Here is a 23,686-nt window from a genome sequence, read left to right on the forward strand (position 1 = left end):
CTACATTTGCCTATAATTGCAGCACATTTGTCGTTTGCGTTCGAAAGAATTATTCCCCTACAACGCATTCCCGCCCTACTTCTCCCCAAGATGAGGAAGAACTCATTTTGTTGATCCCTGCCTGGTTCCAAAATCATCCCCGCGGGGCCATCTAAAGCTGTGTCGGTGAGTTAGTTCGCAGACCAGACTCCGGTCTGTGTCTGCGTGTCGGTCTGTGTCTGTGTCTGTGTGTCTGTCTGTGTGGGTGTGACAGGCGGATCACGCTCCCCTCGGGCCAAGAGCAGCGCGCGCTTCCTGCCCGCGCTCGGGGCGGAGCTCGCGCGTCACGGGCTGCGCGCGGGCCCCGCGGCCGCGGGCGGTGACGTCTCGGCAGCGATGGCGCCCACGGGGCCGCCCGGTAACGGCTGCGAGCGCCAGGCGCGCGGGGGGGAAATGGCGGCGGCGCCGGGCGGTGCGGTGTGTGAGGGTGCGGCGGGCGCGCCCTCCCTCCGGCTTCTGGGGGTGCCCGCGGCTCGGTGCAGGCGGGGGCGGCACTTACGCATCGCTTGTAACCTTTGCAGAAGCCGCTTGTGGCGGGTCGGTGTTGGCAGTGAGTGAGTGCTCTTGTTGGCGGAGTCTCCGGCGCTGAGCCGGCCCCTTGGAGCAGCTGCGCCCTGCCTGGAACGGGTCGGGAGGTACCGCAGGGATACCCGCACCGCCCTGTCCGCCGACACAGTTATGTCGGGAAAATAAAAACCGGAGCTCGGTAGTAGGGACTGGGTGTGCACCAGCTGCTCCGGGGCTCTAAGCCAAAAGTGTCGTTTCGCGGGTTGAACAGAAGTCCTGTAAGGATAAGTAAGGGAGGATAAGCAAAGTTGTAGCTGCTGATTATCGTTGTTGGTATTTTGAAATGGACAGTTCCATCAGTGGTAGCTCCTGCCTGAAGAGATCCCAAGCACTTTCCTTTTTAGTATTTCGGAGGGAGTGCCTGCTGCTGAGCCTGTACTTCGCTCAGGATTGCATCCCGTGGCTTGTCGAACAGGCCTGCACCGGCACCGACTCCATACTCAGCTTTTGTGGTCTGAGGCTTTTCCAGGTTCCTCTGGCAAAGACGGTGGTGTTGACCTGCCCTGCCGTTTCTCCCGTGTCATTTGGGGTCAAGCCATGAGTGTCCTCCTGCTGCAGAACGGAATGGGTTTGGCTGAAATGGGAGATATGGGAAGGTATTTCAGCAGCACCTGGAGAAGTGGTGGCAGTTGAAGAGAAGTTCTGTGTAGATGGAAGCAAAAATTGTGTACTGGGGATGTTTGTGGAGCCCCACTGAGCAGGCACAAGGCAGTAGGTAATGGTGTGTCCGTCTGGCAGTGATACAAAGGACCTGCGTGCTGGAGTGGGCCATCGGGAAGCTGAGCACAGTGCTTGTCCCTAGCCTTTCAGGGGCAGTGCATGCCACAAAGCAGGGCTGTGCTGATCTGGAAGAGGGTTTGTTTCCTGGTGATTCCTGCCTGTAATGAATATCTGTTGTGAACAGTTTAATGTCGGAAGATGGATAGTTGTGGTTATAACACAGGGAGCTTTGTAAGCATGGGTTTTGCGTGTTTGGCTAGAGATAGGGGACACAACAGAACTGTTATACTAAGAATTCGGTGACTTTAGTGGTAGTTGTTTGCCTTTCAAGCTAACTTTGTAAATACATTGGCTGTAGAGGTATGTTGTCTGTCTGTTATTTTAAGACCTGAATGGTTCTGAAGGCAAGTGCCAGCATAGAAGATATTAGCAAGGTGCACACAGGTGCCCAGGGTGAAGTGGTAAAATCCAATGCTTCTCTCTTTGGATAGACTGGGTAAAAAATAACTTAGCAATGGGGTGCTGCTGTCCACTGTTGCAGAGGACCTGTGTGCCATCCTTTGCTACAGTTCATGAAACTCTTACTGTTTCCCGAGGGCACCCAGTGGAAGAAGATTTAATTAATTAAACAGCAAATAATGCTGAGGTTATCATGAGCTGCCTGTGGCAGACTGACAGCAAGGGCATCCTTTCTAGCCACTGTGCAGTGATTTTTTTGAATGATGGGCAAACTTGTGCTTGGAGCTGGTATGGGGCAACGCTGGTTTGTTGAATTAGAATGTGCAAATGTGGAATGGCCCTGTTGCCCTTTAAGACAGGAGCTGGTCAGGCTAGGAAATAGGGGGTAATAAGTGCCTATCCCTCCACGTGGTTCTTCAATTTGTGTTCTTGCACATTAACGTGATGAAAAGGCTTCAGCACTGTCACAGCTAGGCCAATCCTCTATAAAAGTTTTGGAAGAAACTTGTAGTCCTTTATTGCCTTCCAAGTACTTGTATACTAGACTGTTTTATACTAAGAATAAATTTGTAATGGAAGTGCATAAATAATAAAAAACCAACACCTTTGAGAATCATTTCAGGCATCAGAAGAATGTATTTTTGAGGAATTTGTAACCTTTGAAGTCCTGTTTCTTGTGGAGAACATGCATTTATCCCTTTAATTTTTCATATATGGCCTGTGTGTCATTGGGTCAGGATAAGGAGATGAACGAACATCATCTACCGTGCTCCTTGACTAAGTGCTACGTTTTGAAAAATGGAAGGTTACATACAGTTGTGCAAAGTTTATAATTGTTAGTGAGTGACTGTAGGGGTGAAAAGCTTTACCAAAGAGACACCTTGTGTGCTATGCACATTTACTTGGAAAGATCTACAAGGAGTAAAAGTTCTTGTAGCTCAGATAATTTTCTTTTGCAGATGAGTAATTCCCTTGTTCATGTGATCTCAAGCCAGAGCCACTTACCTTGGGAAAGTGAAGCAGGGTTCTGTATCCCACTGACTTTCAGGCCAGTGCTGTTGGGACATTTTTGTTCATTTGGTATGGTCTGCTATTTGGTATGGTTCTAGTTCTGGAGCACTCTGTGTTATATTTTAAGTTTCAGGAGAGTGTAAAATCAAGGTAATTGGTCCTAGGTCCTGTTACTTTTAATAGTTTTTTGCCTGAGCAGAGGTAGAATCAGGGTTTGTAAACAAAAACAACAACAAAAAAAAGGCTGACCTGATTTTTCCCAATTTAGGAATTTCTCCAGACCTTTTTTTCATTTATTTTGTAACAAACTCTTGCACCTTGTTTGCTGGAGAGAGGAATTATGTGAGTTGAATGCTGAATTAAGGTGATGGTGCGCTTTTTTGCAGACCTAACTCCCAGCTTCCTCCCAACCTCCTCCCTGCCTCCTCCCTGCTTTTCTTCCAAGGGCAGAGTTCAGCACTTCCTAGCATGGCTTTATGAATCAATCTTCTTTGAATTCTGGGGTGGTTTTGGACCTGTCTGTAGACTTAGTTTCCTACTTGAAAATTGTATCATAAGTGTGCCAGAGCACGACTGAAGTAGTGCAGGCTTCTGATGGAAGAAGAGTCAAGTGTTATCTATAGCAAGGACAGGTAATTTGAGTTTTGGTGGGCTTGGAGCTATGCCATCCCTCTGTAAAACAAAGGCTCTGCATATCTCTGGCGCTGATGGCCACCTTCATGATTCCTGCCCTATTGCTTCAGCTTTTTGAGATGCTGATGAAGAAGCACGGGTTTGGGAAACTTCAGAATAATGCTTTTGCAGCAATGAAGCAGAGATCTGTGCTCCTGTGAGCAGAAAACCATGCACCAGAGCAGGATCTGTTCAGCAAGGCAAGCTGTAGAGAAAGCAAAATGGGCTAGATGAGGTGCAGGATTACAACCAAAGGGTAGATCTTTCCTTCCCTGAGTCTACGAGAAGATAGTTAGGAAGCATGTAGGTAAAAGGAATAGAAGCCTCTAGAACAAGCCTCTAGGACTTGTTCTGGGAGGGCTCTGATAGCCCATCTCAGCTGCAGCTCTCGAGGCCAAGGAGTTGACTTAGAAGGCTCATTAAAGCAACAGCAAGCTCTAATGTATGTGTGTGTCTCATCGGGCTGTAGCTCTTGCAAAGCAGGAGTTATGCGCCATGGGAGCCTGCATTGCAGACCTACTTTCAGATATGATTTTTTTGTGTCTTGCTTCTAAAAGCCTTTAGCTCAAGGACCAATTTTATTTTCATGAATAATTTGATGGTTTAACGTGAGTAGGTTTAAGCTCTTGTGTAAGAACCTGCTGAGCCTGCCTGTGTGGTGTTAAAACTTTCAACTTGAAATGAGGGTGGCTTGCTTTTTGGTATTTTAATCTCCCTTCAAATGCTTCATACTTGTTAGAGAGCAAATTTTGTTTGGCTTCTCTTCATGCTGAGACTTTATCTGATTTAGAGCTGTTTTCCAGAGTATTGGTATAAATGTAACCTTGTAATGCTTTCCTCTTAGCCTCAGCTTCTCTTCATCACATTGTTTTTTAACCGTACTGTTGCCAAAACAGAAGTTGCATTGCAAGAATGCAAAAGGAAAAAAGTCAAATCAGTTAGCAGTTGCCAGTGATTTTTAAGTACTACTGTGTGTAGTAGTAAGTTGTACTTAAGTTGTAATGAGACATAAGGATATTTTTGTGCCTCAGAAATCATTAGTTTTTTACAAGGTTTTTGATGATAGTTCATAACCAGAAAGCAATACAGGTCTTTGCTTAGAGTAAGCCCAAGCTGAAGGAAGGAGACAGATAAAGAATAGCACATCATTCATCTACATGTTTGTGAAAGGTAAGTGGGGTCCTACTCTTGTAGTTTGGGTTTTTGATAAAGAGGCTGTTTGATTATTTTGTGATATGTACAGCCTTATCAATGCCTGTAAGTATCTGAAGGGAAGGTGCCAAGAGGGTGGAGCCAGGCTCTTCTGGATGGTGCTGAGCAGTAAGACAAGAGGCAACAGGGAGAAAATGATTAATGGGAAGTTCCATCTGAATATGAAGAAGAACTTCCATACTGTGTGAGTAAGTGTGCACTGGAACAGGTTGCCCAGAGAGGTTGTGGGAGTCTCCCTCACTGGTGATAGTCAAGAACTGTCTGGATGCAGTCCTGTGCCACGTGCTCTAGGATTACCTTGTTTGAGCAAGGAGGTTGGACCAGATGACCCACTGTGGTCCCTTCCAACCTGACCCACTAAGTGATTCTGTATGCGTGTCTTTATTCTGAAATGATTCTGTGTATGTTCTAAAGAGGAAAAGTGGAATTACTTTTGTCGTGGTCTTGTTTTCTTTTTTTGTAGTTGGTTGGTTTTTTTTGTTTTATTGTTTGTTTTTGGTTGGTTGGTTGGGATTTTTTTATGCCTCTGATTATAGTTCTGACTTTTTCTCTAGTGTTTGGAATGGTCTTTGTTTGGGATCTTGAAGCACTATAGTACTGTATCTTCATTCCTAATGATAGCGCAGAAATTTCTACAGTTTTCTGTTTCAGTCATGGTTAGATTTACCCTGTCAAGTATCTTGTAATTAGCATGTGATTTGCCTGCTTTGTTTTCTTCTGTTGTTGTGGAGGAGACAAATGTCTTGCTGTGTTTGTGCAAAAGAAAGTAAAGCCTGGCTGTTATCTGTTGGTGTATCTTGGCGTTTGCCACGTTGTTATTTGGGACTCGAGTGAATTTGGGACTCAGTTGAATTGTTTTTGCTTGTTCAGTTTATTTCTCTTTTTCTATCATTATGATATAGACAATTAAAGTAGGTGTGGTTCTTTTTTAATGAAGTTTAGTAATTTCTGGTTTGCACTTGCATAGCACTTACAGTCTAGTGTCTGTACCAAAGGGCAGCTCTGCGTTGCTGCTCAAATGTTGCTCTGGTGGAAGTTTATATAGAGAGTTTGACATATGCCCTTGTGAACTTTTGATAATAATTTTATCTGTGGTTGATTGTGTGCAGGTGACTGTACTTAAGTAAAGGACCAGTTGGGTTTAATTCTATTTAGATAGATGCAGCTGTTACCTGACATCAGGTTATTGGAACTGTAGGTGAAGTAAACCAATTACTTCTGATTTCAGTGGAGGATTAGTTATTTTGTTCCATTTCTCGAATGGGAAGAGCTCAGGTTGCGCAAGTGTATAGATAGAGCATTTCAGAACTACTTAAATATTCGGTTAATTTTCTTACAACAGATCCCCAGAAAAGTGTGGAAGATGAAATTGAATCCATTCTGCAGGAGCGAATAATGGTTTTGGATGGAGGCATGGGGACCATGATTCAGCAACGTGCCCTGTCAGAAGAGGATTTCCGAGGGCATGAATTTAAAGATCATTCCAGGCCTTTAAAAGGCAATAATGACCTTCTTAGTATAACTCAACCTGATATAATCTGTGACATACACAAGGTAGGTGGTTCTGATTTCTGTCTTTTGACAAGAGAAGGAGGGAGAATTTGGCCTCTGCGCTCCCCTTTTCCATACCACAGGCTGCTGGCTCTCCTGTGTCTGTTGGGAATAGGGAAGAGAGTGCTAGGTAACCATGCGAAAAAGAATGAGCAGATTTGACTGTTCTGGTTGTGTGAGCATAGCATTCGTGTCTTGGTTCCTGATGTCACCCAGGCAGTGCTGTTTTTAAATCCCTTTTTGACTTATGTTCCTAATGTATTTCTATTAATTGTAGATTCTGTTTTATTTCATTTTTATTTCCTTTTCTTCTCCTCAGCCAGCACTAGAAATGCATCTAACTAGGACATATCTGAATTCTAGATGCATTTCTATAATTGCGTATTAAAGAGCTGTTAAATGTGGCAGCCTGAAGGCCTCTCCATAGTTAATGAATGTATGGGCTTCCTAATGAGTATTCGTGCTTCCGTATTCTTGGGTTTTCCCTAGAATACTAATGTGTGGCCCAGAGGATAAAACAGACTAAACTGCTGATGATTAGGAGTTTGCAAACAGATTTCATTATTTTCCTGTCTTCAATTAGACTTTAAAAAACAACTTCCTAAGTCTTGTATTTATTGAGCTGCAGGTATTTGTAGGTCTTACTGTAATAATTGAAATGCTTGAATGCATCTATTTGTTATTCGGTTGAAGCTTCACATCTATTCTGGGTTTTTCCAATTATTTATTAACAAGATCTGTAATTCACTGATGAGAGTCGTATTTGGCTTACGTTTGTTAAACTTAGTAGGTAATCTGTATGTTTTTGTTTACATCCTAACTGTCATTCTTTGGATTTTAAGAATGATGAACTGGAAAGAATCAGCCTTTGACCTATAAAAATTTCAGGAGGAAGTATTTGTAGACTGAGTTCCGTCCCTACACTATCAACTGAGCTGTAGTGGTCAGGAACCTTGGACTTTATATTAGTTTGTGGTTTTAATAGGATAAACTGCTTTAACAACTGAATTTTGCAGGTTTAGTGGAGTAGTAGTGATGTGACTTGAGAATGTATGTATTCAGTCAAACCAGGTAGCCTGCTGTTATCTCTCCGATGGCCAGTTAAAAGTGCTTTAGGACGAGTGCCTGTAACAGCACTGCAGCAGCTACTGGGTCAGGTGCTTTCTGAGCAGTGGGTGATGACTTCATATTTTACAGCTACCAGTGGTTATTTCTTCTGAGAACTGGACAGAAGGAACTTGAAATAATAGATGAAAATATTTCTACAAAGTAGCTATGATCCCGCTATATGTATGGTGGGTGGATTTTTTTTTAAAATTTAATTAATGACTCAGTGAGTCAGATCTCAGAGGTATCAGTAACTTGAAAAGTAAGTGTTAGCTGTACCTTGTCTGGCAAAGACAGATTCAGAGGTAAGAGATGTGATATATTTTCAAAGGCAAAAATTATCTTCCTGATTTGAGCATATTTCCTTCTACGGTGGTAGACAGTAAAGTCAAAGAGCTTTTGCTAAAATGACAGATCTGAACTAAACAAAACCTAGTAAAAAGATGGACACATTTAACATGTTTAGATGTTTTTCAGAAACTTAATTACTTGATTATTAGTGGACATGTAAGAGCTTGTATATTTTCGTATAGTTATTTGTAGGTACTTTCGTACATTTTCAGGAGGAGCTGGGAGAAAGCATATTTGTTTGCAGAAAAATATGTTTTAAAGCAAGTTGAATTGTTTTCTGCTGTCAGTTGGATGAAGACTTTATTTGCAGTGTTGAACTCACTGTGTTCATCTTACTTTTATAGGAAAGTCTGAGTGGTTTATGTTTAATGGCTGCATCAGTATTTTTGACTTACTAGCACTTCAAGTGTTTTAATTTCCTTGAATATGCAGGAATCATGTAAGCATTCAAAGGAATCAGAAAGAGAAGTTAGGGAGGGGGGAGGGCAACTGATAGAGGTTGTAAAAATGCAGGAAAGAATCTGCAAAAAATATTTTAGTTTGCATTGATTTCAGTTTATTTCAGTGGGAATTAGACAATCAAAGTAGAGCAGAAGACTTAAATGTTTTGTGAATCTTGGCCATTTAAATAAGATCTGCACAAAACTTTAAATAAGATCTGCACAAAACCTAATTCTTCTAAGCTTGTATTCTGTTGTTGTTTAACTGGAATTCTGAGACTGCCCACAGCAGCCCTTGATTGCTAGTGGGAATTGGACTGTGTGCAGAAATCTAGAATGTGCTCCAGGTGCTGGACTTCGTGGCAGAGGTGACTCTATAAATGTCACTTGTTAATAGAAAAGTGTGGCTTACTCTGAAATTCTGAAAATTGTTTCTGTGGAACATTTCCATAGCTTTGGCCCTGTGCTTTTGAATAAGGCCTTTAGAGTTTGATCTGCCTTGAATTAGGAGATGATTTGTGACTTTATCGACTGAATGGGACAAAGGAATTGGGCTACTTTCATTCTGTGTCTCATGTCTGGAGGTCTTGGAGCTTTTTTCTTTCATGTCTTGCAGGAATACTTGCTGTCAGGCGCTGACATCATTGAAACTAACACTTTCAGCAGCACCCGAGTTGCACAGGCTGACTATGGCCTTGAGTATTTGGTAAGAATGCTGAACTATTTACATATTAAGATATTAAAAAAGTTTTTTTTTCCTATCAGCAGCCAAGATTAGCATAGCCCCAGAGTTCATTGGTATTGTGTTTATTGGCTGCATACTGCCTCTTGAGCCGTGTGATGGGGTTCTAGCTCATTTCCACTGCTGTGGACAATTGTACTTGCTGTTTCACAGATATAGTGTGCTTCTCGTTGACAAAGGCAATAGTAATTAGTCCTAGATTTTGTTTGAGCATTCACAGAATCAGTTCTCTGAACAGGGATGTTTTGCTTCAGTCTTTCCGACATACCACAATGGAACTGCTTTTTTCTTGGAAGCACAACTTGTGCATTGTTTGTGTTGGTGTGTGTAGAAGTCCTTTCTGGCTTACATTTGTCATAACTATTCTTTGTTGTTTTGAGAATTTGAAGAAATATGTGAAAGAAAATACTTGGAAATATGCTGCTTGAATAAAAAGTGAATTTAAAAGTAGGTTAATTTTATTATCAAAGTCCTGTTCTTCAGCTTCTATTGACTTCAGCAGGATTTAATCAGTACCTTACAGATTGAAATTTTATGATTAGCAGTTGTTGGCTGGGGCATGTGTGGGATGACACCTGCCGTGTAACTGTGTTGCTGAGATGTATAGAGCTGTTCCTTTTGAAACCCTATAATAGTGCTTATATATATTTGTGTGAGCTGGGGAGCCGTCAGATTGTACAGTGAGCTACTGAATGAAGTGTTGTGTTTCTTTGAGAATGTCTTAGGCTGTGCTCAACTAAATGTTGCTCAGTAATTTTCTGGAATTGTTCCAGGCATATCGGTTAAACAGAGTCTCTGCACAGGTAGCCAGAAAAGCAGCGGACACTGTAACTGCTCAGACAGGTAAGCAGTATTTAATTTCTTACTCATTTGTGGTTTTGACTGTTTTGCTACAATCTTTGAAATGTTGCTAACAAGAGGATAGCTTGATGTTTTACATGATGGGGACATAACATGAGACTCTACATGTCTGCAAGTTAGGCACAGTAGCCTAACTTGCAATTTTATATCTCTATTCATATCACACTAATTTCATCATGTTTGAAGGATCTCATCCTTAATGGGTTGTGCAGGATAGCTGTCCTGTGCCTGTTTTAGACTGTGGGTGATACACATCTTCAGATGTGTTTTAGAGAAAATAAACTCAGCAGGAACCGTTAGAAGTTCCTTAGATTTGTACGGCACAAGTCTTTGTACTACAAAACTAGGATAGCTGATTGTAGATAAACATGGATTACCTGCTAATCCTAGTGTATGGCTGGTGGTTTAACTTTATTCAGCAGCTACTGGAATGATCTTAGTATGTGACTGTCATCTGTAAATGTTCAGTCTTTTATCTTCCAGGCATTATGTGAGGGGGGTTTTAGCTCATTTATTGCTGTAGGCAATACTGTCTTTCAAAGACTAGTAATTTCTGCTTGTATTCTACAATCAAACTGTGTTTCAAGCTAACAGTGCTGCTGCTGTCCAGATAACACCTTACTGATGTGATTTATGGCATGCAATAAGAATGTAAGATTTGAAATATGCTTTCAAAAAGTAGAGTTTTTTATGGCACATGCCGGAATATTCAAATAAGGTTGTCTAGTGAAAAATGCCAGGACAGTTCTGTGCTGTGCATTTAAAGTAATTCAATGTAGTTTCCTGTGTCAGAGACAAATGATTCTTAGAAGAAAAATTCATTGAGCCAATTGCCCTTTTCATAGATGTTCTTCTGTCTGAATGATATGCATGTCTTGGTGTCCTTGGAGATATTTTATATTAACTGTCATTGTAAAGCCGGAGGTAAATTGTTTAGTTTCCTTATTTTTCCTTTTTTCTTTTTTTTCCCCTTTTTTCCTCCTCCCATGTCTTTGTTTAGGAATTAGGAGATATGTTGCTGGAGCCATGGGTCCAACAAACAGGACACTCTCCGTGTCACCATCTGTGGAGAGACCAGATTACAGGAACATAAGTATTTATAACCATTGAATTATTTAACTTAGACGGTGGTCTTGTAAGAGATACCTTCAGATGAAATTAACATCCTTCCTGTTTTACAGCTTTTGATGAACTGGTGGAAGCCTATAAGGAACAAGCCAAAGGACTTTTGGATGGAGGAGTTGATATCTTGTTAGTGGAAACCATATTTGATACCGCCAATGCTAAGGTAAGACTTCTGGAAAAAACCCACCTCAGTAATATAAGTAAGGAAATTTTTTAAGAGTTATCAGCTAGTGCTTACTAAATACATGCAAAGACTCTTCAGTTGATAGCAAATGGGTAGAATATGAGGAGATGGCTTTTAATCAGCCTTTTCCAGAATGCTTCCTTTGCCTTTTAATATATGCCATTTGTGTTGTTCTGGCTGTCTGTGCCAGCTGTCTGCTTATTCCCAGAAGCTCTGCTGTATTGCAAACCATCTCCAGTGGCATCTGATGTTTGTATTTTTCAATATAAGCTTGTCTGCCGAAAGGATGCTTGTGATGCACACTGGAGAGGGAATATCCAGTGTATCTGGTTGCAGATGTGCAAATGCTTGTACGACAGTTCTCTTAAAAAGTGTTTTTTGGGGGAACTCTGACATCAGGTTTAAAAGAGAACAATTGGAATAGAGGCTTAGAAGGGTAAAAGAGAAGGAAGAAAATGTTGAAATATGCCACATTTCATGTGATTTTGACACCTCCTTCTTTATCTAATAACTGCTCAGTGCAGGTGGTGGAGTTAGAGTGCTTAAAACTGTCTTGCAATTTTACATGGGAAAGTCTGGCTGGATGTGCACATGGCATTTCTTTAGACTTTTGCCACAGGCTTATTAATGTATTCAGTGGCATGACTTATCGTTTACAGATTTGACCAGTCATGATGGAGGTTTGGCTAGGAACCTGTAGGCTTAATGTTATGCTGAGCTCCTGTTCACATCCAGCTTTCTTATCCTAAGGAGGCAGGGCATTTTCCGAGGAGTCGCTTACAGTCCTTTCTGTAAAAATTTGTGGAGATTAGAACCCTTTGGAACTGGATATCTGAACAGACTAAAGGGCAGTGAGTGTGTACTGAGGATAGTACATAGAACCATGTTTGGGGTGAGGGTTGTGCTGCAGATGTGAGGGAGAAGTACTTGCTGATATGATTTTGGTTTCAGAATAGTCTTGGTCTTATTTGGTTACCCTGTGATACTTCCTTCCTACTTGGTACCAAGATGTGTTTTGGAACATCTAGAAAATGTTAGGGGTAAGGGTAAAACTTCTTGAGTGTAGTAAGTTCTGGCAGGCCATATAAGGCAGCAAGTTGCATAAACAGCCATAAAAAGTAATAATTAAGGAAAAAGGCAGCAAACCCACAGAAACAAAAAAACCTTCCAAACAACAAACTGAAGAATTCCCAAAGCAAAATTAATATTTTGCAACATATTCTTCTGTAGGCAGCTCTTTTTGCACTCCAGATGTTGTTTGAAGAAGAATATGCTCCCCGACCCATATTTGTAAGTATATTTTAATATTTTACAAATGCTTAAGCTTGATTTGTGAACAAGCTGAGATGGCAGTTGATTAAAGTGCTTTGAAATGAAGGAAATTAGTGTATTGAAAATGTACTTTTTTGACATGATTGTGAAAATATAACCTCTTACATGAAGAGCTTTGTGAAATCAGCCTTGGGTAGCTCTGTCCAGCTGATCAAGCTGAAGATGGAGGAATGACTTCAGTCCAGTTCATTCTTTGTATTTCTGCAGGAAAGGTCTGATGATGATTTTTTTTTTCAGGCTTTCTGTCTTAGGGACAATAAGAACCAGTGCTTGAAGGATGAAATTAAGCAAAGTCTGCCATATTTTCAAGTAGCATGAGATTGCATTTTTCTGTTTGGGTTGTGTCTTATCCCTTTGAGTGGAGCACATGTCCCTCTGCTTTGACTTATAGCAGTTCAGCCATTTAAGTTCTTCATTTTGTTGTGCATTTAATTCTCCTTTCTCTGTGTTCAATTGATATTTAGGTTTCTGGAACCATTGTGGATAAGAGTGGGCGTACCCTCTCAGGCCAGACAGGAGAGGCATTTGTCATTAGTGTTTCCCACAGTAAGCCACTTTGGTAAGGAAATGTATAATTTCTTCTTTTAGTAAGTTATCTGTAAATTGTGATTCTTTTCTATTTTAACGCCCTGCTTGCATCTAAATGGAAGCTATACAAACTCTGATCATATTTACTCATATGCATTGCTAACATGTTCTGCTGTCATTCCCTCAGCAGAAATTGTTTCTGAAGTCAGCTGAATTTTTAATTAATTGCTTTAAATAATCTGGGGGTTTGTGTTTACAGTGAAATCACAATTAAGTCAAAATCTGAAACTGTAGTTTGCTATCTCCTACTATTTTTGGGTTGTCCGAGGAGCCAATCCCTGGTACAGGCAGGGCTTACATCTCTTCCTTAGAGGGAAGCAGTGCCAGCTGGGAATGTTTCTGGGTGTCTTGAATGAGAAAATTGTTAAGATATCATTACAGTGTTCTTTTTACTGAACTCTTACAAAAACGTGGTGTGAGTATTTTTCTCAAGGATGTGCATAGTTATTTTGAGAGCTCCTGATGCCTCCATTCACTTGCATTCTTTTCTGTTCAGACAGAAAAGTTGAAATAAGCATGAGATTAAGTTCTGCGCACATGGATAATGTGGCAGATTTGGTTATTGTACAAGGTTTTGCATGCCCATTTGAATAGTGTTCCCTCTTTCCCTATTCTTCTGTGTTTCTATATCCTGTTCTACCGTCTTCTTCCCTCCTCTTCCCTCTTTACCATTTTTACTCTCAAGTTGGTTCTTCACACAAAAACTTACACAGGAAATAGATTTTTTTTCCTAAGATATTCTATCTAGGATCACTAAGTCACTGTTAGTAGTGCACACCATGCACATTGTGATGAGCCATTGTTTGTTTTTACAACAAAATTCCAGCTAAACTGCGCAATCTGTCATCTCAGTGATACAAAAGCAGAAGACTGCATTCACAGCTTTCCTGACTGCCCTTGAGGCTCCACTTTCCCAGACCAGACGGTGTTCCAGAAGTAACATATGGAGGCTCTTGGAACAGTGTAGTAGTTGACTCCTCTCAGCATCACAGCCTGGTGATCCATATTTGGCATGAGTCTGTCTCAGATAATCTTTCTCTAACTCTTGCTTTTCAAGAGAAGGGCACTGGAGAAGAAATCAAGAATTTATTAAAGCATACTTCATAAAAACTATCTTATGGGACTGAATGCTTAGGACTTGTTTCTCATTTATGTAAAGGCTACTATACAACACTGTGGCAGAAGGGTTTTAGTGGGAACAGATTGCATTCAATGTTGTTTCTATGGCCAGATTGGTACAGAGTGGCTTTAGGGTTGTGAAAAAGCTGATTAATAGTAGTATCCTAGGAATCGTGTTGTGTGTTCACATGTTTCTATTTAGGTTTTCTATGCCCTCTTTAGTGTTGACATCCTTAAGTCAGTTTGTTTTGGAGTCCACCCTAAAAAGTGTGAGCATTATGTCTGGTTGATAGAGGTGGTAGCTGAGAAGCTCATGAACTGTGCTTACTAAGTGCTGAAAGATGTGTGGCAGGAGGCTTGCCATGAAAGGTGCTCAGATGTGTTGAGATCCTATGGTTGTTTCTACCGTGGTAGTTTTAAGGAGACATACACTGAGTTTCAGGCCCTGATGTGGGTTTTGTATTGGTCCCAAGGGCACTCTGCAGCCTTAGGAGTTGTGTGACTGCTGTGAAGAAATGAGCAAGGGAGGGAGGAGATGTTTGAGATGAATGTGTGATGGTTATTACACTAGGGTAGCAGTGATGGCATACCAGCAATCTGGCTCAAGGCTGCTGGCTCTTAAGGCATAGTTAACAGTTTGCTTTTCTCACATCTTTCATGATGTTGTTGAGTGCTGTGGGGAGATGATACTGGCCACAGAAGCTACTTTTTGTTTCTGAATGAATTTGCATGTCTGTGCTACAGTTTTGAGACAGCTAATACTTGGATTGTGTCATGGTCATGGACATACTTGTCAGCAACCTCTGTAATGGGTAATTATTCAGGCAGTTTGTAGTGTGGGGGAGTATGAGCTGAAAGCTTGTAAATTGAATGACTTAACAGTAAGAAATACATTGCATTTGTCTGCATTTGATAAGGATAGTCTTGCTAACCATTCTTACCTTGCTTTGCTTTGAAAAGCTTGAGGGATGAGCTCCCACTTGGAATAAATTCCAGAGCCTCATTGCTGTAATGAATTGTGTATTCCTTGTGCATACTATTTGTATCCAGGGGATCTGTATGATGGATTCAAATATATGTAAACACCAAATTGGGAAATGAGAATAAAAGCATTGTTGTCAAGTTTTTCTGGCCAATATGAGATGTATTAGAGAAAGCACTTTGAAGGTAGGGCTGGCTGTTTAAAAGACACAAACAAATATATATGTTTAAAAAACCAAACATACATAACAACTCCCACAAAGAAAAACAACTCCCTCACTCCTAAGCTATTGGAAGAAGGGGTTTGTGTATTATTTGGTCTTGGTCTGTGACTCTGATATTCAAGGCCCTGGGTTTGGATGTTCCTGTGAGCCCCTCAGATCTTAAGGATTTGTCATTCTGTTCAACAGGTGAATCTGACTGCAAGCATTTATTGCTACAACTTGAGCACTTACCAAGGCCCTGCCTACTCCTTGGAAACATGGGAAAAGTCAAAAGTCATTTTGTGCTCCCAGTCCCAGTCCAGAGTTTTATTGCTTTTGACCTCTGTGAAACTAAGTGGGTATACAGGCACTTAATTAACTTGGCCACCTCCAAGGCAGCCTCTGTGGCTAACTGGCAGATGTGACTGTTAGCCATTCCTGTTTTAGTGGGTTAGCTTGCATCCTGCCTGAGACTGTTATTCCGGGAAAGGAGAAAACTTTTCTATGTCTTCCAGCAGCACTATGAGCACTTTGGAGCATAAGGTGGTTTCTAGAATGGTACGGAAAGATCAGGAAACATATGTAAGAGATCTCTTACATAGTTTCTGAAAGAGAAATTTCTTTATTTAATACAAGTGGAGACATTTTGAGTGCAAGTCTCATTTATGTATCTGTCATTGAATGAAAGAAAATGTGGTTGTATCTCTTATACTGGTAAAATTGTTTAAGAAGCTTTTTCATTCAAAAATATTTCTGCCATAGTGCTGTCCTGGTTACTAAGATACAGCAGATTCAGTTGCCCAGGCTTAGTGCTGCCATGAGGCATCTTGGGGGTGGCTCTTGGTCCCTTCCAAGGTTGACATAATTTATGTATAATTTCGAAAGAAAATGATGAGTTAGCAGTTGGAAGCGGGTCTTGCTTTTTCAACCTTTTTCATACTTTTCTTGTAGCACAAGACTTCTTTCCAATCTGTCGGTCTCATTCCACTTGTTCTCTCTCTCACCTAGAAAATACAGAGCCATCGTGTTGCTGCAGTTGCTGTCAAAATGCTGCCACTTTCCTCCTGGATTTTGAAATGAAATCTTGATTTACTGTTTCCAGTTCAAATCAGTCCAGCCCCTTTCCCTCTCATACTTTTCTTCCACCTGAGGCTTCTCCTTTTGCAGTCTTGCTGTATTGATGATGATGAGTAAAGAAATTGGAGATCAGGTTGGTTTTGTTTTAGATGATTGTGGGAGTTAGCAGTTGCCAGCACTAACGTTCATCTGTCTTGTGTGTAAAAGGTGTTTTTACTTCAACATAATTTTTTGAAAATTTATTTTCCAGTATTGGCTTAAATTGTGCTTTAGGGGCAGTTGAAATGCGTCCATTCATTGAAACAATTGGAAAATGTACCACAGCCTACATCATCTGTTACCCCAACGCAGGTGTGTTGGTGCACATGTTCCTATGCTTACAGGCACATGAAATGTAACTACCCTGTTCCATCTCATTAGCAATAATAGAGTTGAAGTAGCTTGAAAAGATGATTGTTTTTACTTTTAAAAAGAGAGTAAGAATATTTTAAACTGCTGAAAGTAACTGTTGTTAGATCTATGACAGTGAACCCAGAATGCTTTCTTAAATAATTAATAACCTGTTGAGTAAGGATTGCAAGGATGATGAGGCATTTTAGTCCTCTTATAATTGTAGCTACTTTAAATGTGCCTTTTATGGAATTTAATTCTGTTCTTGTGGGCTTTAAACAAATTGTAATACTAAAAAAATCATGTTTCAAGGTCTCCCCAATACTTTTGGTGGTTATGATGAAACTCCAGAAGTGACTGCCAAGCATATAAAGGTATGAAATACTTCTTGTGAGTTTGTCATATCTGACATACTAGTAGACAAGAACTTTTGCTTGTATTCTATGCATATTTGTTACAGTATTGTGGTTTGTTTTTTTTTCTTCAGGTGGCTATATATGTCAGTTGGATTTTTATAGACAATTTGCTGATAGTGATTTGAGATATCATGGCTAGGCTAGGCTTCGCGAACGAAGATTTGGGAAGGCTGATTTGAGATATCACATTAGGACTAAACTACTTAGGAGACTGAAAACCCTACTTAATTTCATGTCGTACACTAAGCTTTCCTGCAGCTTGATCTGTAGGTGTTACTCATTGTACTCCTATGTCCTTGCTTTTACATTTGGGAATTGTTCAAAAAGCTGAGCGTTTTTTATGAACCTGGCAGGATTTTACTGAGTTGTGTGTACAGGAACCACTGATATTGGTGGTGTTCCAGTGCAGGGTGTCCTTCCACATGCCGCTTGATCTGTGCAGACAGAACTGTGTGTCTGGAGCTGCAGTGTGTCAGTGAGAACACAGTATTTGCTGCATGTTAATGCCCTTTTATAATATAGTATGACTAGTTTTTGATACTCATCCAAGTTTTCATCTGGGGCTTCAGTATAAAATAGGCCAAATTCAAATGTAGTTTCTTAAAATTGGATGTTGAAATTGCTGGTTAGCCTTGGGAATCCACATCTCAAAACAAATCCTAAAGAGAAGATATAGTGCTGATTGTTTTGTTTTTTTAATTTAGTGCTTTTCTTGTGATCTCCCTGAATTGCTTAACAGATGGAGAAAAATATTTAAATATATATATATATTAAAAGAGATACCTTTATTAACTTGGAACAAAATTCTCTTTCCTTCCCTTTTACAGAATTTTGCTTTGGATGGTTTGGTCAACATAGTTGGAGGTTGCTGTGGTACTACACCAGCACATATCAGGTACCTCATGTGCTACAGCTTATAGTGGACTGAGAAGTAAACTAAGTGCTGTTTCTGTGGAACAATATTCCATGGTTTGTCTTAGGGTTTCCTGAAAAGATGGATCACTTCAATGCCAATAGGAGCAATATATGGAGTGGGAACAGCCTGGCTTTCATAGTTGTGTGTATCATGAAGAATGAGTAGAGGCATGGCTCAAACAAGGATTATACGTCTGTGGTTTTGTCATCTAAAATTGTGTTGGAATTACTTCTCCCTCTATACTATAGAATAGACTTCCCATCTCTGCGTTCTTGTGCCGTAGGTTCTTTCTCTTTCTGGCAGTCTTAACCACAAGGTGAAGCTTAAGGTGCTAGAAGGAAGGAAGTTGTGTGGATGTGTTGTGGAAATGCCTGAACAGAAGATCTAGGAATGCCATACAGCTGGTGCTAGTCCTGGCTAGTCAGAAGGAGCATTTCATATCTTTCTTATTGGAAATAAGTCAGTGGGAAAGTGTCCCTTTTTCACTTAAGATTGAAAAAGAAGGGGCCCTTGTGATTTGTTTTTACCCTGATATAAACCGGGAAGAAGTGGCATGTAAAGGTTTAGAGGACGCTGTGTGGTCACTCTTGACTGGAGTGAAAAAAAGTGAACGTGAGCAGCATGAGTCACTCTGGCATCTGAGAAACTTTTCTCAGTACAAAACAGTGTTTGTCCCCTGTTGAGTTGTTTTGCTGCTGTCATCAGCAATTGCTCAGCTCAGCAAATCATGAATATGGTAAAAGTTGATGTGGTTCTGATATCCTTCAAGTGGCCCGTTGTTATAGTATCTCTGTATTTGAAAAACCTTCAGCCTTGTACATTCCCTGCAAATAGCTATGATAGGATCTTCTGGGAGTATGTTTTTGCCTTTGGCCTCACAAAGTGAAAATAGCTAATTAGTCTTGTCTGCTACAGGACTAAATTGCAAATATAGGTATCTGTCTAGTATGTTCTGTTTGACTCTTGTCTGGAGTGATTTAATTTTAGTTGAAAACTTCTCTTTACTTTCTTCTTTCTGTAACTCAGGAAAATTGCTGAAGCTGTGAAATTCTGTAAGCCTCGTGTTCCACCTTCTCTCTCTCAAGGATGCATGCTGCTGTCAGGTAAAAGAGTGTAACAGTTTGAGTTTCATAACTAACACAAGTTTCCTTTATAAATTTATTAGCCGTTTTCTGATGACCAGAACAACACTATGAATGTCCAGTTCTACCTGAATCCAGCAAGCTTATGCATGTGTAACCAGATCTAAATCTTACTGTTTTGGCCGAAGGACTAATGGAACATTTTATTGAAATCTCGTATAACATAATCAAACCAGCATATTTACTCTGCAAGTCTCAGTCTCTTTGTAATGGTGAAGTATCTTTATCCTCACTTTGCAACATGGCAGGGTCAAGCCCAGAGAGATCAGGTAATTTGACTGTAGTTAATGGTAGAGCTGGGACAAGATGCTGGTACCTCTGCTGTGAGAGAGCTGCCTTGTGTTGCCTCAGATGTTGATTCAGTCATACTGGAGCTGTGTTCCCAGCAGTACATCTAGGTCTAGAACATCTTTTGTTTTAGCAAGTCTAAATCTCTGTGTTCCATAGTCAAGGCCTTCTTTTAAGCCTTTGAGCCATGCACTGAAGTAAAACACTACCTTCATTTTGGTCTGTTATTTTAATCTCAAAGTCAAATCAGTTTAGTGCAAACAAAATAAATCATGGTTGGCCTGTTATGTCATGCATTAGCTTAGTTGGTTCTGCTGTAGTTTGTTTGCTTCTGCATTGCCTGCTACCCAAGGGTCCAACTTGCCTTGTTTCTCTGAACTTGGGTACATAGTTAAGAGCTGTCCTTGTTAGTCATTTCAGTGGGCCGCTGCTTCTCTTATGGTGGTAGAGTCATGGTGTAACATAGTTGAAAGTTGAGAGAAGGTGTGTATGTGCATACACACTGATGTCCAAAAATCATAGCTTCACTTTTATACTGGAGAAGTTGGCTGTAGTTTTTTTGCAGGTCAGGTAAATTACTGACTGTTACTGAGGAAGGCATATATGTTGGAACTCATTTCTTTGCATTGCTTTGCTAGTTGCTCGTTAGAGCACTGACATGCTGAGAAATCACTGTTCTTAAAAGAGACAGACCTCTGTTTTACAGCTTAAAAAAGGGATTTTGTCTTTCTTACAGAGTTTTTTCTTTCCTGTTTTTAAAAATATGTTAAAAAATATCTTTTTAAGGTCTGGAGCCATTCAGGATTGGGCCATACACCAACTTTGTTAATATTGGCGAACGCTGCAACGTTGCAGGATCACGGAAGTTTGCTAAACTCATCATGGCAGGCAACTATGAAGTATACATTTTAACAATAATCTTTATAACTGATGTTCTTATTTTTCATTGCTCTATTGCACTGTGTTATTAGTTGTTTGTTTTACTGGCACAAAGTACTATTCTACACCAGTTACAAGATTAAGAAAACACAGAGAATTTGTTTTCTCACTGTTCTTTGTTTCTCTGCTTACCAGCTGCTTATAGAAGGGTTTTACAAGGACTTTTTTTTTTTTGACAATTATTACAGGAAACATGACTTTCCATTTTTATTAAGTTATACAGCTGATGAGGTTTTAGAAAATGTCCTGGTCTGTACTGCATCTATGGTTTGATTTACAGAGAAAGGAATAAAGAAAGTGGGTGTAATCCCCTCTCAGCATATGAGGTACATTTGTTTTGGGATAGACTGCGGCACTGTGCAGTCAGTGCTCTTTCCCTCCCTTCTCCAATCCTGGTCAGCATTGTGGTTGCATCTAATTGTTATATACTTTGCTGACTCCAGCATGCTACATGAGAGTTGGTATAGAAAAAGATGCTTAGAAAGTAATTGCTTTCTTGAAACCTCTGCAGGGCAGAAATGAAGAGACTGAAGGGCTCATTCTTTACTGGTGTAAATTGTTACTGTAACGCTGAAACAAATAGTAGAGTAACTTCTCTTGAGAGCTGAGACTCTGCCTCAGAGTATGTTCTCATGTTACAGTTGATGCAATCAAACTGCCTTAGTTTGTTTTTTAGGGAGTCTGACTCTTAAGCTCATAGAAGTCATGGAGCAGGTTAGACCTGTTAAATAAAGAGAGCTTTAAACTCAGGTTGTTAGGGACTCTGCAGAATGACAAAAAAGAGAAAGTGACCAGACATGAATGTTCAGATAACTATGTAGGCTGGAGGAAAAGCTTTACTTTTCTTTCTTAGCAGTTGTGATTATTTTGCAGCTGGAAGAAATGTCAGTCTCCAAAAGTTAAGTACCCTGTGTTATAAAAAAACAGAGCTTGTGATGCAAGACCTTTATTTCATACCATCACAGAGACTGTTTTCCTGTAATCTTGTGCTGTCAGAAGTCCTTGTTACCATGCAAATCCTAAACCATTCAATTAAGCATATGACCAACAGTCAACAGGCAGTGACACTACCAGCACTTTAGGTCTCTGGTGTCACGTTTTGTGAACAAACTAGTTAGAAGTTGTCCCATATTAACAACTGTTGTGTATTGTTGTACATCAGAGGCCACTTCCTTATTTTCGTATGGGATGTCTTACAAACTTTTAAATTTTTGGCTGCATGCTTAGTTTGGGGAAGTGAAATCTTATCCTGAGAAAAACTAGAATTTTCTGCTACTGACTGTTGTTTTGGTTTTTTACTTTGTTCTTTAGGAAGCCCTAGGTGTAGCCAAACTGCAAGTTGAGATGGGGGCCCAGATTCTTGACATCAATATGGATGATGGGATGCTGGATGGCCCTGCTGCAATGACCAGATTTTGTAACTTGATTTCTTCAGAACCTGATATTGCAAAGGTTGTAATTGAGTCACAATAAAGAACATTTTATTGAGTTGTAAATTGCGTCAGAAGAGGTTAATACTGTTTTATTTAGTAACCAGTTTAGGTGCTTCATAAGTAAATGTAGTTGTTCCCCAAGAGGAAAAGGTGCTGTAATAGGGAAGGCCTTTGGGTGAAACAAAGGCTTTAACATTGTATGTTTTCGGATAAGTATATGCTAGTCCTTTTCACTGGTTAGAAAAGCTGAATGCAGGTTCATTTTGCAGCACTTATGAGCCATAATCTGTATATTTGCAGTGCATAACAGTATTGCTTTTCACAAAACTTAAAGTTGCTATGAATATAGGATGGTTTTAAAAGGTAGTTCTGCAATGTGCATTCTCTAAAAATGAGTATCTCCATCAGAAACACAAGATAATACAGGGAGAAGTAGAGATCTCGATATGATATGTGATTGAGTTGCCTTGGAAGCTCTTGGGTTAAACTTGCTCTGAGTTTTGCATTTAAAGGAAAGTGAATCATGTGGAAACTTTTATTCATAAATGCCGATTAGTGTTATGGGATTTTTATGTCCAAATGGGCAAAGAGCACATGGAACTGTAATCCATAACGTGAATGTATTCTCCTGCCTTACTTCTCTGTTATTTACAGGTGCCGTTGTGCATTGACTCCTCGAATTTTTCAGTGATTGAAGCAGGTTTGAAGTGTTGCCAAGGGAAATGCATTGTAAATAGCATCAGCCTGAAGGAAGGTGAGGAAGACTTTTTGGAGAAAGCAAGGAAAATTAAATTATATGGAGCAGCTGTGGTTGTTATGGCTTTTGATGAAGTGGGGCAGGTGAGTGTTGCTTTAAAGGAGAGGTATTTTTTCAGGAGTGTGAGACTTCCTTATTCTTGTATAAGAGAAAGTTGTTTTGTTTCATTGACAAAGTTGATTCAAAAAGGTCTATATAACCTTAGCAGTACTTTTGAATCTGATTTCTAGCAATTTCTTATGATCTTCACATGTTTAAGGAATCCAGTAACTTTAAGTGTAGCTCTGCTAACACAAGACCATGTCTCTTGCTATTCAGCCATGCTGAATTCTTCCTTCATAAAAGAGATTTTAAGCTCAGAAACTATGTTTTGCATGAGAGTGGAATCTTTGTGAATTAATTTAAATATGTCAAAACCCACATATTAAGCTTTGCAGGATGACGAAACATTAAGCAATGAGGTTGCTTTTTATGAGTTGAGTCAAAACTCCAGGCATAGGGGTGGTGATATTTTGAATACAAAAGTCGTATATATAATCCTTTTCTAATGTTTGCGATGTTCAGATTCTAAGTCTTGAGTCACTGGAGCTGTAAATGATTCCTGGAGAGTTTATTTTTTGTGTAGTCATGTTTCATGTCAGAATTCTTTTTCTTCACTAGGCAACAGAAACAGAAACCAAGATTGCAATCTGTTCTAGAGCTTATCATCTCCTTGTGGAAAAAGTGCACTTCAATCCAAATGATATAATATTTGACCCTAATATCTTGACCATAGGAACTGGAATGGAAGAACATAACCTTTATGCCATAAATTTCATCAATGCTACTAAAACCATAAAAGTGAGTTGTAAGCTTATTTTAAGTTGAAATTGGTTGCTAACATTACTTAAAAACCCAAACCCCCATAAAACAGAAAAACACCCACCTCTCAAAACAACAGCAAAACACTGCTGCAAAATGTTACACATTTTAGCTTAGCAAGAATAAGCTTATCTTATTCGTCTGAAGTGCAACCATTCCCCAATACAACTGTATTTCCAGTAGAACAACTTCAAGTAGTTCTG

At 40.0% G+C, this 23,686-nt stretch overlaps 1 protein-coding gene across 5 annotated transcripts in view; it reads left to right on the top strand.

Annotated features, from left to right (window-relative positions):
- The first annotated feature begins 355 nt into the window (after positions 1-355).
- The window catches only part of MTR (5-methyltetrahydrofolate-homocysteine methyltransferase), a 48,914-nt gene continuing 25,583 nt past the window's right edge, over positions 356-23,686 (top strand). Inside the window, exons 1-16 of one of the 5 annotated variants that reach the window (XM_017817545.1) lie at positions 356-397; positions 6,023-6,234; positions 8,746-8,835; positions 9,645-9,714; positions 10,733-10,825; positions 10,914-11,020; positions 12,272-12,331; positions 12,838-12,932; positions 16,592-16,692; positions 17,044-17,105; positions 17,975-18,042; positions 19,090-19,166; positions 20,280-20,392; positions 21,744-21,884; positions 22,520-22,705; positions 23,283-23,462. In XM_017817545.1, coding sequence (XP_017673034.1) covers positions 376-397; positions 6,023-6,234; positions 8,746-8,835; positions 9,645-9,714; positions 10,733-10,825; positions 10,914-11,020; positions 12,272-12,331; positions 12,838-12,932; positions 16,592-16,692; positions 17,044-17,105; positions 17,975-18,042; positions 19,090-19,166; positions 20,280-20,392; positions 21,744-21,884; positions 22,520-22,705; positions 23,283-23,462 — 1,677 coding nt within the window. In that variant the 5' untranslated portion in view covers positions 356-375. Of the gene's footprint in view, positions 398-460; positions 4,639-6,022; positions 6,235-8,745; positions 8,836-9,644; positions 9,715-10,732; positions 10,826-10,913; positions 11,021-12,271; positions 12,332-12,837; positions 12,933-16,278; positions 16,475-16,591; positions 16,693-17,043; positions 17,106-17,974; positions 18,043-19,089; positions 19,167-20,279; positions 20,393-21,743; positions 21,885-22,519; positions 22,706-23,282; positions 23,463-23,686 lie in introns of those variants that run through there. The other 4 variants (XM_017817547.1, XM_017817548.1, XM_017817549.1 and 1 more) reach the window with 4 other exon arrangements.

This window comes from Lepidothrix coronata, unplaced genomic scaffold (assembly GCF_001604755.1).
Source record: "Lepidothrix coronata isolate B3197 unplaced genomic scaffold, Lepidothrix_coronata-1.0 Scaffold61, whole genome shotgun sequence".
Lineage (NCBI taxonomy): Eukaryota > Metazoa > Chordata > Aves > Passeriformes > Pipridae > Lepidothrix > Lepidothrix coronata.